We start from the raw sequence: 19010 nt of genomic DNA, 5'->3' as shown, positions 1-19010 counted from the left end.
AAGGTAAGTTTGAGAATTTAAAAGACAATAATGAATCACAGTAATGAGTTGAAATGTTAGCTTTCAGTTTTAGCACAGACTTCAGGTGTTACATTAAACATTAAAAAAACATTAAAACACTTTCTATTTCGAGAATATAAAAACGTGGGCGTTTCACCGGATTTGTTGCAGATTTATGCAGTTTTTACTCTCGTTTATCCACGGGCCTTCTTATTTCAAAACAATTTTTTTAGCCGATAGTTAACTGAATGTGGATAAATGCACTCTTTCTGATTAACAAGTAAAAATATATTTCTAAACATTTATATATATTTCTTTTTCCTCCCTTCTAATAAAGTCACACCTTTCAAGGTCACCGAAACCTGCCTTATTGAAACCTGGTTTCCGAGTCTACACCAAACTTACTGCTTTTGATATACCGATTTTTAGATCTACACTACCAGTTGAAACCTGATTTTTATATCTACATTACCAGTTGAAACCTGATTTTTATATCTACATTACCAGTTGAAACCTGATTTTTATATCTACACTACTTACTAATTTTAGATCTACACTATTTACCGATTTTAGATCTATACTTCTTACTGATTTTAGATCTACTATTCTTACTGATTTTAGATCTACTATTCTTACTGATTTTAGATCTACACTACTTGCTGATTTTAGATCTATACTACTTGCTGATTTTAGATCTATACTCATAGTATAGATCTGAAATCAGCTGATTTAAGATCTACACTACTTACTGGTTGTAGATCTGCACTACACTCTGATTTTAGATCTGCACTACACTCTGATTTTAGATCTGCACTACTTACGCGTGAAATGAGTTAGCAGGTCAGTATTATTAGAAGTGATAGCTATTTCACGCACTAGTACCGTTTTTCACTGATTTTGCAGATTATCCACGAAATTCGCTTTTTCGCAAATGCCGTGGCACCTTATTCCGTAGATAATCGGGAGTTTACATCTGAAGCATGCGGCTTACGTGCATAGTTCACGTTCAACTTTTGTTCAAAAGATGAAAATCACAACAGCCTGTGTCGAACATCAGTATTTCTATGCTCTACAAAACATCACGATAAAGAAACGTCGTCTACAAAATCATTTTAACGTCTGAAGTTTGACAGTAATTAAAGCCATATCAACTCTGCGCTGCGATATTTATTTTCCTTTAAATTTTCAAACTAGTGCTTTTTTTTACCAAGTCAAGTAAACTTTAGTAACGTTAAAAATGTTTAAGAGAGCAAGTTGAATACAAGAAATTTATATCTGCTAAATATAGACGGCTGCATCTTATCAGTGCTTGAAAATTTACTCAATGCGCAGGTAAACTATTACTATACATATTTTATTTCTACATAAGAGGTACAAGTACTGTAGTTTTTTCGCAGATAATAAAAATCTACTTAGTAATAACATTACTGATCTTTAATAAGTGCTCCTACTTCTTCAAGTTTGTTCGATTTTAGTTTTTTTTTCTATTTGAGTCTGTATATATTTTCAGCTTTTTTTTAAAGTAAAGTAATGCACAATATTTAATCGAAGTATTTATATATTATTCATCGATTTGAATACATTCAATTTTGCTCATTTTTAGTCCCATATTTTAACTCATCTCCTTTACTCTCTTGCAGCTTTAAACATGCTGAATGAGGTTTTGAAGTTATACGAAGCTAACTATCCCGAACGAATGAAAACAACATACTTCCTTAACGGTAAGACTTTCTTTTTAACCGACTTCAAAAAGGAGGCGGTTATCAGTTCATACCGTATGTATGTTTTTTTTTTTTGTTTGTCCACTCATAGCGTCCCACCTAGTGAACCGATTTTGATGATTCTTTTTTTAATGGATAGAGGATGGCTCAACTTAGGTCCCATTACTTTGTTTGACCATATTTGTTCTTTAGAAAAAAAGTTATGGGCAAAAAACAGTAAATTTCCCTATTAAATGATTAAAATGATATTGTAGCGAAGTTCGCACTTTTCATCCGTGGATAACGGTGGCTCAGTGGTAGAATTCTCGCTTCCCACACGAGCAACCCGGGTTCAAATCCCGACTAGGACAAAGTGAATTTTACTAAAATTTCGTTTCCACTGTTTCCGGTATTTTCTCGAATGTTCTATTAATTTCTGTATCTTTTCAAGTCTGGAAAGTTCCAGCACTTTTTCAAGTTGTATATAAGGAGATGTAACGTTCATTCGTGGTTCTGAATAAAGATCTCGAGTTGAGACTAACGAGTATTCGCTTCATTTGGCTTTCACATTGTCTTCGCTATCTTCATCTGCGCGACAATATGAAACTCATTGTTATAAAAGTTTGGTGCCATATAACTGTAACATTAATAGTAATTGTAATGATAATTTTGAATAAAGGCTTTTCTAAAGCAATACAGTGATATAGAGCCGCACTTCTTACTTGGTAACTTCTTACTTTTACTGAAATATCTACATTTACACTAAAAAGAATGAAATAAAAAAATTTTGAAAAAAAATAGAACCGACTTCAAAATTGCTCCAAAAAGTGAAAAATAATTTTATTCTTTAAACACCATCGATAATACTTTTAAACATAATTTTTGAAGTTGGCGCAAAAACAAAAAGTAAAATCCATTGTAACCATTCTTCGTTCATATTTTTATCAAAAAATCATCCAAACTTAGGAACGGAACATTTATATCGTTACTCAAATATGCTGTCATCAATGCGTAATGCATGTGGTAGTGAAGAAACTGGACGTGGTTAAATTTATACTTGTAGTTGAGTTATGGCTGTGAATGATTTTATCGATCGTTTTTGCGCCAACTTCAAAAATTATGTTTAAAAGTATTATCGATGGTGTTTAAAGAATAAAATTATTTTTCACTTTTTGGAGCAATTTTGAAGTCGGTTCTATTTTTTTTCAAAATTTTTTTATTATCTTTGGTGTATTTTTGTCAACCACGCTCGCAAAAATATATTTAACAAACAGTTTAAAATATTTGTGCATACTTTTGGGGAATAAAATCCGTCCTTTGCTACCAGCAAATAGACACACTAGCTCTGCGTGCAACCCTCTCGCATCAATACGCCACAATTGATGACCTATTAAAGCAACAGAAGACGCCATGACTGCAGCACAAGAAAATATTTTACAGGTATAGGGCAAAATAATAGGAACACCCGCAAAAAAATAAAAATATTTCATTAATAAGGGGTTGGGCCACCCTTTGCCCGAATAACAGCTTGTATTCGACGTAGGACTGACAAATAATAGTCTTGAATATAGTCATTTCCGACAAATTAAATTTCCACGATCAAGAAAAACTTATTTTTCTTGCGTTTGAAAGATATTTTGTTTAGTTCCTGGAGGTCTTAACATAGTTTTAAATTTTATTTAAAAAAATAGATCTAAATTTCCGATGAATATTGAAATGAACACATAAGTCAAGGTTGTGTTATTATTTGTACACTAGGATATTCAAATGATTTGAAAAGTCGCTGCGATTAAAAAGGTATTAAAGTTCTTATTCATGTGATCGGTTTAACCAATTACAGATAATACTTTAGTTCTTACGCCGCACAGTGTGGCATAGTGGGCAAAAATCCACCGAACTCGCGGGTTTTGAGCTAGGATCTTCTATTATGGCTCCAAATGCAGCAAAATTCTTCGACTATTTCGTAGTGGTGCTAAAATTTTGAATTTCTTAACCCCCTAAGCCCCGCAGAGTTCAGAATGGACCCAAGTCGCGATTTTGAAAACTAAAAAGCATGACCATATTTTTTCCCTGATATGTGGCTCAATGCTTAGTATAAATCGAGGAATTGGATGATAAAACACAACTTTTGGTCGCTGTCGGGTGTTTAGAAATGCTTTTTTCAACGTATAAGTCATTAAAAACATGATTTTTCAGGGTTTTCCGTTGAAAAATGGGTTTTAACGGTCTTCACACATCTCCCGCGCAAGAAAAAAAAATTCTAAACTACAACATTTTAATCATTTTCCAAAGTTCAAAAGGTAAAAACCTCCCTAAAACACCGAAAAATCGCAGCTCGAGATCCTACCATTGTCCACGAGAATAGAACAAAACTGTGCAATAGCGGCAAACAGCTTATTTTATATGTATACATTTATATGTATACATTTCAAGAATAAATCGTCTGCGTTCGAATAAAAACCTTTACATTTAAAATTTCCGAATACTTTTGATGTTTATAAGAAAATTTAATGTATTAAGTAATTTAGTATATTAGTAAGAGTTGAGCAAATGTGTAGATGCAAAATGACTCTGTTTGTCTGTTTCCTCGGAATAATCGTAATATTTGAATTGTAACAGGTTACGTCAGTGTTTTTGTTGGAATTCTAACTTAAAATCTAAAAACACATGCTAAAATTTTAATGTGTTTTAAACTAAACAATTAATGCTCAGATGAACCCTTTTAGCCCCAGTTTTGTTTTTAACAACATCATTTATAGTTATAATAAAGCTAAATTTAAGATAGGGCTGAAAAGATTAATGAAATTATATGATTTTACTTCACTCTATGTAATTTAAAAAACACATATTTACAAATATATGTCCATTAGATTTCACTTTAGAAGTATGAAAAACAGTAAAGACGTTATTTTAACTTTATAATAAAGTTTTATAGATATTATATTAAAATTTATATTGTTTTGTTGGTCTTACACACAGAAACTAATTTTTAAAAAAAATGTAATTTACATAATTTGTTTAAATACTTATTTATATAACAGAGGACAAAGTTTTCTATTTTGTATACTTATGTAAGAGAGTGAACATACCTGTTAGAATTCGAATATTACGATTAATCCAAGGAAACTGGACAAACATACTAATATTGCGAACACACATTTGCTCAACTGTAACTTTAATACATTAAATTTTCTTAAAAACATCAAAAGCATTCGGAAATTCTAAATGTAAAAGTCTTAATTCGAACACAGACGATTTATTCCCAAAATGTATACATATAAATGTATATACATAAAATAAGCTGCTTGCCGCTATTGCACAGATGTATTCCCAAAGACAATGGTAGGATCTCGAGCTGAAATTCGAACTTTGAGCGATTTTTCGGTGTTTTAGGGTGTTTTTACCTTTTGAACTTTGGAAAATGATTGAAAACTTGTAGATTAGAGTTTAAATAAATATTTGTTCTTGCGCGGGAGATGTGTGAAGACCGTTAAGACCCATTTTTTCAACGGAAAAACCTGGAAAATCATGTTTTCAATGACTTATACGGTGGAAAAAAGCATTTCTTAACACCCGGCAGTGATCAAAAGTTGTGTTTTATCATCCGATTCCTCGATTTATACTAAGCATTGAGCCACATATCAAGGAAAAAAATGGTCATACTTTTTAGTTTTCAAAATCGCGACTTGGGTTCATTCTGAGCTCTGCGGGGCTTAGGGGGTTAAGAAATTCAAAATTGTAGCACCACTACGAAATAGTCGAAGAATTTTGCCGCATTTTAAGTTATAATAAAAGATCCTAGCTCAAAACCCGCGAGTTCGGTGGATTTTTGCCCACTATGCCACACTGTGCGCCGCCAGAGGACGAAGTGAGATCAAAAAGCAATGTGTTCTTGATTGCTCAAAAGGAAAAATTTGACGGTTTCCAATTTAGTTTTTTAAATTCCAATTTAACGAATTATTTTTTGTTTGTTTCTCATTTTGATGAAAACAAAAGGGAAATGTAACATAATTCGAGTAATCATTTGCTAACATTATGTGACGTTTCGTAACCGATGCATAAGATGGGAAAATATCAGTTCATATCTTATATTTAAGGACTGTGGCTCAAAATTAAACCTACACTACTAGTGAGAAAGTATTGCAAATTTAAGAAATCATACTTTTTTTCGGTTACGAGTTAAAAAATAGTATATTTTTTAATAAATTGAATTGTTTTTAAAGCGTGTATGTGGTGTATAAGTTTAAAGAAATATAAGTAAATTTCGGTTTCTCGAAATACTAAAAGAAGTATTGTAAAATCTTGTGGATTTCATGTTTAAAAGAGTGGCTGCTATAATCAGAGCCAGGAGTGACTCATAAACATATTAAATGCCAGTCACTTCAATTACAATCATTCATTGTTTTTCCTGTTCAGAAGAAGTTTAGAATTGCTTCTTTATTTCATTTTATTGCGGGTAATAAAAATGGATTACAATTTTTGATAACCTGAACATTTTTATTCGCCATTTTTTTAATTAAATTAATTATTTTGGTACAGTGACTTAACCAGGTCCTTCTTGAAAATTAATTTAACATGCTAACATAAAAAAAGTAAATAAATTATTCTATTCCTGTTAAAATATTAGATTTATTAAACTTGAAACAGTTATGGCCAGTAGTGTAGTTAATCTACTGGAGCAAAGTAGATTTTATTTTGTCTGGTTTTCAGTGGCAAGAAAAAGAAAACTTATATAAATACAGAATGGTATCTTGAAGCAATTTAGCCCACGTACTAAATTGTTATCATGTAGAAAAAAATTATGTAAACACTCACTAAATATAAAAGGTTTTAAATATGTTTCCTTTTTTTTTCTAGTTCCTACTTACTTCAATCTGGTTCTCAATTTATCAAAACCGTTTTTATCAGAAAACACATTGAAAAAGTTTAAAGTGTTTGGCAAAGGTAAGTTCTTTTTTGTTTTTTTCATAAACGAGAAATTTTTTCAGAACTCTGTAACAGTCCTTCTTGATTTCCAAACACAGAAAAATTACCCTTATGACGTGCCATTTGCATATGGGCAGTTTTCATTTTTTAAATATAAAGAAGTGGCAATAATATAGCAGGGTTTCTTAGAATGCTTCATATGTCCAGCCCCCCCCCCTCCCCCACACACATTTTTTTTTCTTTTATCAAATGAACTAACAAAAATATTCCTTTTAATGAATTTTACCACGTACGCGGTACGAACTATAAATACAGTGCGAACTCTTTAGATTTTAAAGAATTTCTTCTTTAGTTTTTGTTTTTTTTTTTTTTTAATTTCACCATAGCATTCTGAGTAGCAAGAACTTTGTAATCTACACGTTACTGTTTAAAGTTTCCTTTTGTTTTGAGCAAGAAAAATCACTGCACATCCATTTCGAAAATACAAACATTAAATACAGACTTGTGCTGTTTCTTTTTCCTGCTCGGAGGACCAACAGTCAAAGAGCCACCATCACTTCATTCCATATCATCTCATTAGCCGCGTTCACAACACACTTTTCGACCCGGTAAATCTCCGCTCTGGCTCCGCAAAAAACCGATTGAAAAATTCCTTGTTTCCATGTGAAAAGAGGTTTCCCATTGTGCCACAGAAAGCAGTTTTTACCCAGCATCCTTAGCGGCTAGTAGACGAACTTGTTTCGCGTAATGCATTCTGGGTAAAATTCCGCTTTGCTCCCAGAAGTAAGCAGGAGGAGAAAAAATCCACATATGCCCCGCAAATAACCGGAATGCGGTGAAAAGCAGGTTTTTTCCCGGGTCGAAAGTGTCCATGAAAACGGCCCTATTTGGGGGGGGGGGGGGTTTCTAAATACAGTAATAATTCAAGTTCTAGTTGAATTGAAAGCTTTCAACAAATTCGTTTTGTAAAAAGAAGCATAGCTTTCCAATGGTATGTGCTTTTGTTTTGAAATTTCTTGTACTTAAAATAAAGCTGTTGCCCTCTCAAGATCAACAAATTTATGAGAGCAGATGTTCGAAAAATTGGAGTAAAACAAGAACGGAATCAAACTAAAATAATTTCCTTAAGCTTCCCTCCCCCGCTTGGAACTTTTTTCTTTCACTAAACAAAATCCAACGGCCTCACAACTGTAAAAAATATATTCAGTGGCGGATGCAGCCGATTGTCTTGGGAGGGGCCATCCGAAATTTTTGAACAAACTCCCCAGGGCTGAATTTAGCTCCATGCTGCCCCTAGGCAAATTTGAAATCTTCCGCCCCCCCCCCCCCCCCCCTAAAAGAAGAAAAATATCCTTGACTCAAAAAAAAAAAAAAACGTAAAAAAGTGCTACCTAGATTCAAACTGTCAAACTTATGAAGAAATGATGGCGTTGCACATTCTGAGGCGCCCCGATGAAATGATCACAGTGATCTCCCACAAAATTTTTATTCGGCAAATTTTGCTGACGATTCGGCAAATACCACGATTGAAAAACATTTGACTTTCATAAGATGTGTGAAAGTAATCATTATTAAATTACAAAAAAAAATTGTCTCTGTGGAAAATGAAAGAATGCTAATATTTTACGTTCAAGAATAACAATTTAATTCAAAAAATGTATATTATAATAGTAAATTTGCCGCCCTAGGCAGCTGCCTACTCTGCCTATTGGGAAATTGGGCCCTGATAACTCCCCAGAAATTTTATTAAAATGAAGTTTTAAAAACTCAATTTTCGGAATAACGAGACATTAGGCGAGGGGGTGGGTTTAGGAATCTCCCTCGAAAATGTTTCAAAATTTAAATTTCCGAGTCATTTTTGAAAATGAAAAAACGCATTTTGTTTATTTTTGATGATGTACGAAGAAAGATCAGGTTTCGGGCTCTGGCCCCAAAATACTTTTTGAAAATAAAGCTTAGAAACCAAAATATTCTGTCATTATACACTGAGAAGTTCGAAGAGGAGGGCTGCTCTTCTAACTCTTCAGCTGTCCAGCCTAAAAATGCACCTTTAGGTAATGTTTGCTTACATTAAAGGAAGTGTGAAGGTGCTTAGAATTCTTCCTTTCTGGAAATATTTTGCCTTTGAGGTTCTAAAAATTCAATTTTTAACTATATTTATACATATTTTAGAAAGGAATGGAAGAATAGTGAGCTCCTCCAAAAAACCTCCTTTTAAAGCTATTATTACGATATAAACTAGGGAGGGAGAGGGTCCTATCAAAACTCGGTTGTAATTGAAGTCCTCCCCCCCCCCAAAAAAAAACATTTAAGTTGCTTTTAAGCAAGTTAAGTGATAAGGGCTGGATAAGCTAGTTTCCGTTGACATTTTTTCAAAATAAAAGACTTGAAATACAATTTTTTGCTACATATCAAGGCATTTGTGAAAGGGCATGGGAAAAGGGGGTTCTCTTCCCAGTTTCGAAATTAAAGCCATAAAAACGAAAATTTAGGCTCTCTTTGGTCTTGTGAACAATAGGTATACTCTGAGAACCGCAGCATTTGGAGATCGTCCAAGTGTCTGCAGTTGGAATCAAGAAATGATGTAAAAGATGGAGAAAAATTTTGGAAATAAAAGTTTTGTTTTGAGGATAGGGATATAATTTATCGCCCCATTAAGGCCTATACTTCTTTTTCAGTAAAATACGTTTGTTAAATTTTGTTATCTTCTCATAATATTTTTTTCTTTTTTTTCCTTAAAACAATTCCTACAATCAAAAGGCTTTGGGAGGGGCCATGGCCCCCATGCCCCCCCCCCTCTAGATCCGCCCCTGTGTCAGGTTACCAGTATTAATGGGTGTAACGTTACAAGAATTCTGAAGTGTGTAGTGTAATTGATTTAAAAACCGTAATTCTTGGAGCAACCTTGCACTATGGTTTCCACGATACTCAAAGCGCATGCGTAAAAAATCAGAATCGGCGCAGAACAGGTAAACTCATATTAGCGAAACGAAAACCGACCTCTGTGGACGAGCGGTAAAAGCTTAGGCTTTGGTACCTGTCTGTGAGTTTCGTGTTGAACACTGTTAAAAAAAAAAATCCTGAAAATAACGGATAAAGTACCGGCAGCAAAGTTGCCGTAAATATTACGTTTCCGTTAAATTATTTTCCGTGACTTAACAGAAGTTCCATTTCTCCGTTTAGTTCTGTTCTTCCATTTATAAATTTTCCGTGATTTAACGAAAATTCCATTTATCTTCTTTCCGTTGATCTATTTTTCCGTTTTTAAATTTTCTGTGTCTTTACAGAACTTTCGGTTCTTGATTTTTTGTTGCGCTATTTTTTCGTTTCTCATTTTCACACATGTTACTGAAATTTCATTTTCGTTTTTCTATCCTATGTTTAAAATGATATATAATAGAAAAATAGTCAACCATTCAAAAACTATTATTTTTAATTTGTATTTATTACTGAAATATATTTTAAGTGAAATTTTTGCTTGATAACTTACCTTTCAAGCATCTAACTCGAAATTTGCCTCTTCAGATGAATAAAAATAATCGAAAAGTACCAACAAGGAAATTAGTGGATTTGAATATAACACCAAATTTGATGCTGATACTGTTCGATATTTCCTTTTTCGCACCGCTTGAGTTTACATTCAAATTAACAATGATTTTACTCCAAAAAGGTGTAAGAGACCCCCTTTGGAACATCCGAATGCAACCAAAATAGAAGGTGCACTACTAGACCCCACTTGGAGTCTATGTACCAAATTTCAACTTTCTAGGACATACTGTTCTTGAGTTATGCAAGATACATACACACATACGTACATACGCGCATACTTACATACAAACGTCACGAGAAAACTCGTTGTAATTAACTCGGGGATTGTCAAAATGGATTCTTCAGGTGTCTATACGTTCATAGGCATGTATCCACATGTGGTCGGGTTGAAAAGAAGAATCAATATTCATTCGGGGGAAAGCAAAATGGAAATTAAGGCCGATTTTTTGGTGAAATTTTTTTCGCGAACACAATGCTTCCTTTTTTTCGTAAAAGACTCCTAGTGGGGTCTAGTTGTGCACCTCCCTTTTTGATTGCATTCGGGTGTTTCTAAAGGGGTCTTTTGGCCCTTTTTGGGGGGAAATCATTGTTAATTTCGATGTAAACTCAAGTGGTGTTATAATTTGGCGGACACTTGGCGATATTTCGACAATCTTTTGGTCGCCAAGTCTTGTCGTCAACTTGGCGACAAATTTGACGTTTTTTTTTTTAAATCTGTTTCAATTTGGCCACTGTTGGTGATATTTAGAGAGTAAACTATTGAATCACATTAAAATTGCCAATAATGGGGAAATGACATTAAATTGGAGTAAAAGGAGGTCATGTGATGCACACATCAGCTCGTTTTAATTTTTTTAACCTTAAACTATTGTGTGTGCGTAAAACATGATTCGTTAAAAAACCAATTCCTATCAATCTATAAATATTTATTGAACGATGCATATAGGATAATTGTTCTAGTTATTCATATCACATCAGTTATTGGTGTATGTAAGCAAAATTGACAACATTTTGATTCACCTTCTTAGCCATATTAGTAACTAGCGATTATTCTAAAGCGTGTGTAATAGGCTATTTCATCGCATCAAAAGATAACTATAAATGAAACCAGTGACTTGTCAACAATAGCTGCTTTTATCTTAAATAAAGTCAAATAGTATAGGGTAACGGCACCAGTAATACACAAGGGTCCAGTAACAGACAGCTGTAAATTTCGATTTAAATAATAAGAATTTTAGGTAGATAAAACTGATGGTGCTGCGACTCATGAATACAGTGCTACCATCTAGTGTTATCAGAGTGAAGTTTATGAAGTTGACCACCTTTGTAAGTTGACCACCTCTCTATGTTGACCGCTTTTGTCCTGAACGGAAATTGTCCTATCTTATATAATGAAGGAAAACCTCTGTAACTTGACCACCTCTCTATCTTGACCACCTGTCTATCTTGACCACTAATGAACACCAAATTTGGTTTGGAGTATTGTAAAAAACCCTTCGTAAGTTGACCACTTGGTTTATTATTTTAAATTTTATTTAGAAAATTATTTTTATTATTTTTTTTATAGCTTTTCAAGAATATTTTTGATGCCAGATCAGAATTTTACCTACTAAATGAAACAGCAGCATAACTAAATCTCCTTTTGAGTTTAACCACAAAAGAAAACTACTAAGAACCCTTTTATTCTCCAAACTTGTTTTTCTTTTGTTGTTAAGCAAAAAATTTAATTTTTGATTAGTTATAAATTTTTAGGAACTATTAATATAAAATGAGTAACTTTTTCATAAACAATAACACTTTTTTTTTTTTTTTTGATCGATTTACTGAAATTTTTAATTTGCATATTATACGTTATTCTGGGAAAATAATCTCTAAAAATATTTGAATAACATCTTAAATTATTGTTTCAAAGTAATGCTAAACAATGAAAGTGAGTTGACTAGAAAGAGTAGGTGTCAAATAGTCAAAAATGAATACATGGTGCAAGAATTACAAAAAAAAAATCATTACCCCCTTTATAAGTTGACCACCTGTCTAAGTTGACCACCTAAGTACTGCACCGCAAGTGGTCAACTTACACAGGTTTCACTGTATATTTACAAGACAGTTGTGGAAGGGTATGAACAGCTACCACAAGGTCTGCCAGTGTTTCATGTTCATTTGCATTTAATAAGGTTTTAGGTCTAAAAATAAAGAACTTCTGCACATTTTGAAGTGAAGAGGGGAATTCTGTCCATTACTCATCCTTTCTTCATCCTATTATCCTCATCCTATCTGTTACTGGGTATCATCAGAATAGGGAAGTTGCAGCCTATTAAATGTTCATATTTTGGCTATTGGATATTGTTAATTGACCCTCAAAACTAAAAAATTCACCATCGCCGAATTTTAAAACACCGTGGTTGATTTTTAATGAATTTTTAAATATCCACGCGCAAAACTGCGCTCTTCTGAAACGTCACGAGCCTACGTCACAGGGCGCGAATGGGCAGCCTTCAGCCGAAGATCCCTTGTTTTCGCTAGGGACATTTTGAGCGCGCTGATATTTTTATTTTTTAGAAATTCAATAATCCTTTTGAACACACTATGGAGACCGGATTCGTTAAAGCACAATCTAAATAATCTTCCTCAAATAATACCAATGATGATATTCGAATATTTCTGAGAGGATGAGAGGTTTAATGTTCCAGAAACGCGAGGAGTTTAATGCGAGGAGATAAGCCTTTTACGTTTCGTCTTCGAAGTCGAATACCCGTTCTTCGGTTTCTTCCATGACATGGGAACCGGTTCGCTAGCGTTTCTCTCCTATCGGAAGAGCGCATGATGTCACTTCCTATGCCATTTGACGTCACAAGGGCTTGAACTTTAAAAATTAATTTAAAAAAAACTACTTATCGTATCGCAAAATTTTTTTCACCTGTGATATTCATACATGTTACTCTATCATATAAAAATAAAATTGAAAAATCGAAAACTTCCCTATTGTCGGTGTCTGTTACTGGGGGTCGGACCTTTTTTCAAAATTGAGCAAATAAAAATAGAATAAACTTATTCATTCAGATGATTCAGAAGCAACCAAGTGTTAGATGAGATGCATGAGAGAAAAATAGTTTTGAAAGTCTAAATACATTAAAAGGTTCAGAAAATTGTGTTAACCCGAGAGTGATGTTTTAAGCATGTCTGTTACTGGTGCCGTTACCCTATATGTTGTTTCGTATGTAATAGTATAAATTGTATACACTGTTAAAAATTTTCCGGAAAATTTACTGTAATTGTTACTGGTATCCGTGTTGCCAGTAACTATTACCGTAAAAATCAAACGTTACTGTAAAATTTTACGGTTTCCTTGGTAGGCCGCAGCAACCAATTGGCGCTGGAATCGCTTATTTCTCCGGTAAAAATTACCGTAAAAATCAGCGATGCGTTAGCTCGCCATTTTACAGTAACAATTACCAGAAAATCTTCCTGAATTTTTAACAGTGTAGAATACTTTTTCTTCGACATTTTGAATGCGTTTTCCTTTTGTTTTTTGCTATCTAAAAACTCAATCATTCATTGTTTTTCTCAGATTACAAAAAGGCTCTCCTGCAAGACATAGATGCAGATATCTTACCCAAGTATCTTGGTGGAAACCGAACGGATCCGGATGGAAATCCGAGATGCGAGACCATAGTAAGATTCATAAGTATCTGTTTATGTTTCAGCTACAAAGATACATTTTTCCAAATGATTTTCGAATCAGAAGTCTCAGTTATACTAAAAATAGTCTGAGGCAGTTAATTTATACCCTAACTTCAGGAATGGATTATATCTATTATGTATAAAAGATAATTTCTTCTCATTGCTAGAGTCTTCACACATTTGCAATTCAGAAGTAGCGTATCTCTGCCTCGATTATAAATGGATATCATTGAAATCACTAAATAGATTTTTTTTTTTAAACCTAGTCTCGTGTTTTGTTCAAACACACGTTTTCGTGTTTTAGTCATTTATTTTGAAACAAATAGTACTTCTTACAAACAGTTTTTTTTTTTTAATTTTACTTTTCCTACGAACTACGTTTTTACTAAGAAACAGCCAAATATGATATAAAAATTACATTAAATAAAAGTAATATTCATTTCAATTAGCATCTTAATCTTAGCAGTGGCGTCGCTACGGAGGGCGGGGGGGGGGGGCAATTCGCTCCGGGTCCCCGTCTGGGGGGGGGGGGTGACAGCCAACGTTAAATTGCAAGAGTTTGGAAAATAAAAAGTTAGATGTATTTTTAAGGCTACAAATTTAAAAATTACCGCTCTGGGTGTCGCCCATGCTAGGTTCGCCACTGATATAAGAACTACGGTTTTACTGCAGGCGACCAGAGACTGGCTATTTTAGCCGTGGTCCATCCAGGATAGCTCAGATTTCTTAAGGTTACATATTCAAGGGCGTCCTGGTCGTAAAGTTCTGCATTGAGCGTAATATGATCGCACAGTTTCTGATGCAATAATTTCCTTTCATCTTAAGTAGATAGCTGATTTGTGTATTCTGATGCACTGAAGTCTATAATTTTTGTTTTCAAAACTTCTCATTTTCTATTAAACTCGGATATTTATTTATTTCTATAGCTTCTCTGTGGATACGGTTAAGGTAAAGGACAGTCGTAGCTCGGCTCAACCTATTTGCACGGACGTGATATTTTTACGCATATATTTGCTCTTTATTATCGGAATTCTCAACTTTGGCTTTTAATTTTCATGTATTCGAATATGAGGAACCGTTATGTACGAAGTACGAGTATCAATTTCCTAAACAGTTGTCTTAAACGAACGTATGTATTTTAAGAATGATTTGTACTTGTTGCGGGCGAGATCATAGAGTCACGCGTACAGGTACGGTCAACAAGTACAAATCATGACTGAATGAACAATACAGCTGCAGCTTACGAGAAAGAACTTCATGCAGAATCAATTCCAAAGTAGGACTTATCCACTCTATATAATTGGAGTTCTCTAGTCTATGTCATACCGGATCTTCATTCGCTCTGTTGTCATGCTGTTCTGTTTCAATGAACCTATAGTGACTTTCACACCTGTCCTGTAGATGCTGGGAGCACTTTTGTCACGCAATGAAAGCTCATCCAGAGGGTGACCGAATGGCAACTTACAAAACAGACAAAGCTCACGAACTGAAAACATCTGAGATGAGGAATCTCATCATCCAGTAATCTCCTTGACAGCACTGCGAAGGGACAAATGTAACTTCCTGTACTCATCTTGTTGGCATCTAGTCTGGAGACAAAATGGGAAAGTTTATTTAGGATGGCGCAGTTTATTCTGTCAACCATGTCATCTGGTTGTGGGTGTAATGGAATCTTTTGAGTTTTGTAGATATCAAAAACTTGACATAGTCTCTTGAACCCATCAGAAATGATATGAATGTCTGTTCCTTCATCGAAATGAATATGTAATGGTGTTCCATCCATACATAGCTTGGGAGTAGAGCTTCTGAGCAGGTGGAAGCCTCTTTCCCCGGAATGAGATATGCATCAGGCCATTTTGTAAAATAGTTCATCGCTTTTTTACAAAATGGCAATTTTGCAATTGAGAATGCAATTTTTGTAGCAGTAATTTGCAGTATCTATAGCAGAATGCCAATCACAATTCGCTAGACAGGGAAACCAACGTTGAAACAATGCAGTTTCTCCAGGTTCAGTCTTATTTCTCTCTCTCTTTAGGGGTCGCACAGACGTCACATAGATGGTAGAACTGCTTCACGTCATCCTTCGTCAGGCTCCAGAAAAGCTCAGTTTTTCAGGATCCTCATGACACCAAAGCTTTTGCCAGTAGTCCAGGCAGTTCATTTACGTGTTTAGGGCGCGAAATTCGTTATCGGGGAAGTAGTAAGCTCAAACTACTTGTCCTCCTATTATCAGATTGGTTTCTTTCGTATAGGATGCTGTTTGTTACATTAAATGAGTTCCGAGCTCCTTGTAGCTTTTCATCGAAGGACTATTATAGTTGAAACTGTCCTGCTAGCTTGATCGTCTACTGTCTGTCTACATTGCCTCCGAGATTGGTTTGATGCTTAGAGCAGGTAGTATTAGTAAATGGAGGGAGCTAGTCAAATCACTGACTATGCAAAAGCTTGGACGAAGAGCTCAATTCACGTGACTCCACAACGACGAATGATTGAGACGTTTTGCTTGAAACTAGCGAAGGAAACGTGATTTCTTCCAATGCTTTTCTTTAAAATCTATCACGTGATTTGGGGTCTTTCTTTCACGAATGAAAAAGTCTTCACTCCCTTCATTTTATCTCTTCTCAATGGTTTAACGTCTGGATTTTCAACTAGACTTCTCCGCACTCGGTCGTTACTCTTTAGGATCTTCAGATACTAAAGCGGCCATTGAATGAAAAAAGAAGAATTATGATAAGAAAACTAATGGAATCAATGCCAAGTTTTTCCAGATTACAGCAAAAAAAAAAAAAAAAGAGATTAAAAACCAGATTTACCAGATTAAAAAAAAATGAAAGAAAAAAAAAACCCCACAAGAAACAATATCTGCGACAAAATTTTTACCAACAAAGATTTATCTTCATTGTTGTCAATAGCGAAAATTATCATAAATTCTCTTGTTTTTCTGCCAGGAAACAACTTTTTTAGAATGATACGAAACTGATCTGATGTTTTGTTATAGCTAGGCGGTTAATACTTGGAATAAAGGTACTACTTTTATAATAATTTCTATTAAATAGGTATTAAACCATCTACCATCATTACCATCTACATTCATTCAGGGTATCTTTGAGCAAGCCGGGGATAACTTTGCGCTGTATCATATTTTTTTAGTTTTTTTTGACTGAGGGAAAAAAACGATGATGCATTCTTGCTAGTGAGGTCTTAAGATAAGGTTTCTGCTCTTTATGATATGAAAATATACTATGATAAACAAAATATGATGTGGCACAAAATCCGGACTGGCTCAAAGATACCTTGAATGACTGTACCCTTTGTTTGAAACAGTGGATGCGGCATTTTAAGGGGGTAATTTAATCTGCTCATTAAATATTATTCATATTGATTATTCCCATGCTTATATGTGAAGAAAGTATTTAACAATTTGGATTTTGATTCATTATCTTTACACTCAGATTCATTATGGTGGCTTCGTTCCGCCGGAAAACTACGTGGTGAAAAACTCGACAAAATCTCTGGAAGAGGAGGAAGGCGTGATATGCTTAAAAGTTCCAAGACAATCGTCTTGTCTCGTGGACATCGCGGTGAAGGAAAAAGATATCAAAGTGGAATGGACATTCGAGACACCAACAAAAGATATTGCTATCGGTTTCTACTACAGAAAAAACAATGGAGAGCTTGAAGAGCTCGTTCCCATCGAGAAAGTATTCTGCCACCTTGTTCCAGAATCCGGGACATTCATTTGTGAGAAACCAGGAGTTTGTAAGTGTGTTTCGAGTTTCCTTTAGGCTTATTGTTCCTTATTAAGTAAAATGTTGCCAGTTAGACAGAGGTTTTCTTTTTATTTTTTAGTTGCTCATATAACATCTGATTGTCTTTGGTTAATGAGTGTCAGGATTTGAATAGTTATTCAATAAATAAATATATAAATATTGAAAAAAAAAAACCTTGGTTCAAGAACCAAAGTATTTGTTCATTTCAATATTATTCATTTTATGCCGTTGCCCAGAGCATTGAGTGCGTCAATCAGTAAGGGGTTTCCCCGAACAGAAAAAGTTTCATCTTAAGTATCTTAGAAGTGAAAGTTTTGTAAAAGGTAAATTATTTATATATATATATATATCTATATCTCTCTCTCTCTCTCTCTCTATATATATATATATATATATATATATATATATATATATATATATATATATATATATATATATTCTGATAAACATCGGTAGTGAACCAACCGTTCTTCCTGGTTCCTGAATCAAATCTGTCTCTTAAAGCAAAGTTCATTTCCTCCACACTCACTTTAACACAAAATTGTTGAACCACCACTCTCATTTAATATTTTGATTAAATAAAATAGAATTTTAGTTCTGTCTTGGATAACAAGTAGGGGAATGTGGGGCAAAGTCGAATGGTTAAGATGACTGAGTTTTTTCAAAATGATCAAATCGGAAATTTGTTTAGCAATTTACAGTACGTAAAGAAAGAACATTGTATTTTATAATGAAACTTGCGTTGAAACAGTATTTTTTATTTTTGGCAGCAAATTTGAGTCTTTAAAAAAAAAGTGGAAAATTTTCACTTTTTTTTTTTCATGGGGCAAAGTGAAAAATAAAATAATTTTCTAACAAAATATTTTCTATTCGATTATAAAACATATTTTTGATCAAAGGAATCAGTATATAAAAGGTTGAATAAATAAATGAAAAGATCAGGAAACAATAAACGAATAATAAAATGAATAAATTAATGTATGAAGAAAAATAAATGAACGAGTAAAATAATGAATGAATGAGAAAATAAGTGAATGAATAAATAAATTAGGGAATTACTACAGGAAGGAACGAAAATGAATTAATTAATAAATGAAAACGAAAGTGATTTATATCAAATGATTGAGTGAGTAAATGCAACAAAGTATTTCACTTTGCCCCGTACGTACTGGACTAATTGTACAATTTATGTAAAATACAAATAAGCTTAATATTATTTAAATTAGTACGGCATTGAATATTAGGAGGTCTCAATTAATATTTAAAATGTTAATAACAAGAACTTTTTCACTTTATAGTGACAAAAATAATTTTTGACTTACAACAAAATATTACAATATAAGTATCATTTTTTTTAAATTGCCTACATTACCAAATGCTTTTA

General features: G+C 33.7%; 1 protein-coding gene across 2 annotated transcripts in view; it reads left to right on the top strand.

Moving 5' to 3' along the window:
* LOC129219420 (SEC14-like protein 2) overlaps positions 1 to 19010 on the top strand; it is a 218835-nt gene that overhangs the window by 195817 nt on the left and 4008 nt on the right. For both annotated transcript variants that reach the window (XM_054853817.1, XM_054853816.1), the window contains 4 exons: positions 1641 to 1721; positions 6558 to 6644; positions 13744 to 13847; positions 17309 to 17615. In XM_054853817.1, the coding sequence (XP_054709792.1) occupies positions 1641 to 1721; positions 6558 to 6644; positions 13744 to 13847; positions 17309 to 17615 (579 nt within the window). The remainder of the gene's footprint in view (positions 1 to 1640; positions 1722 to 6557; positions 6645 to 13743; positions 13848 to 17308; positions 17616 to 19010) is intronic.

This window comes from Uloborus diversus, chromosome 3, assembly GCF_026930045.1.
Source record: "Uloborus diversus isolate 005 chromosome 3, Udiv.v.3.1, whole genome shotgun sequence".
NCBI lineage: Eukaryota > Metazoa > Arthropoda > Arachnida > Araneae > Uloboridae > Uloborus > Uloborus diversus.
Note: the sequence above shows the minus strand (reverse complement) of the source record. Positions and strands in the feature narration are given on the sequence as shown.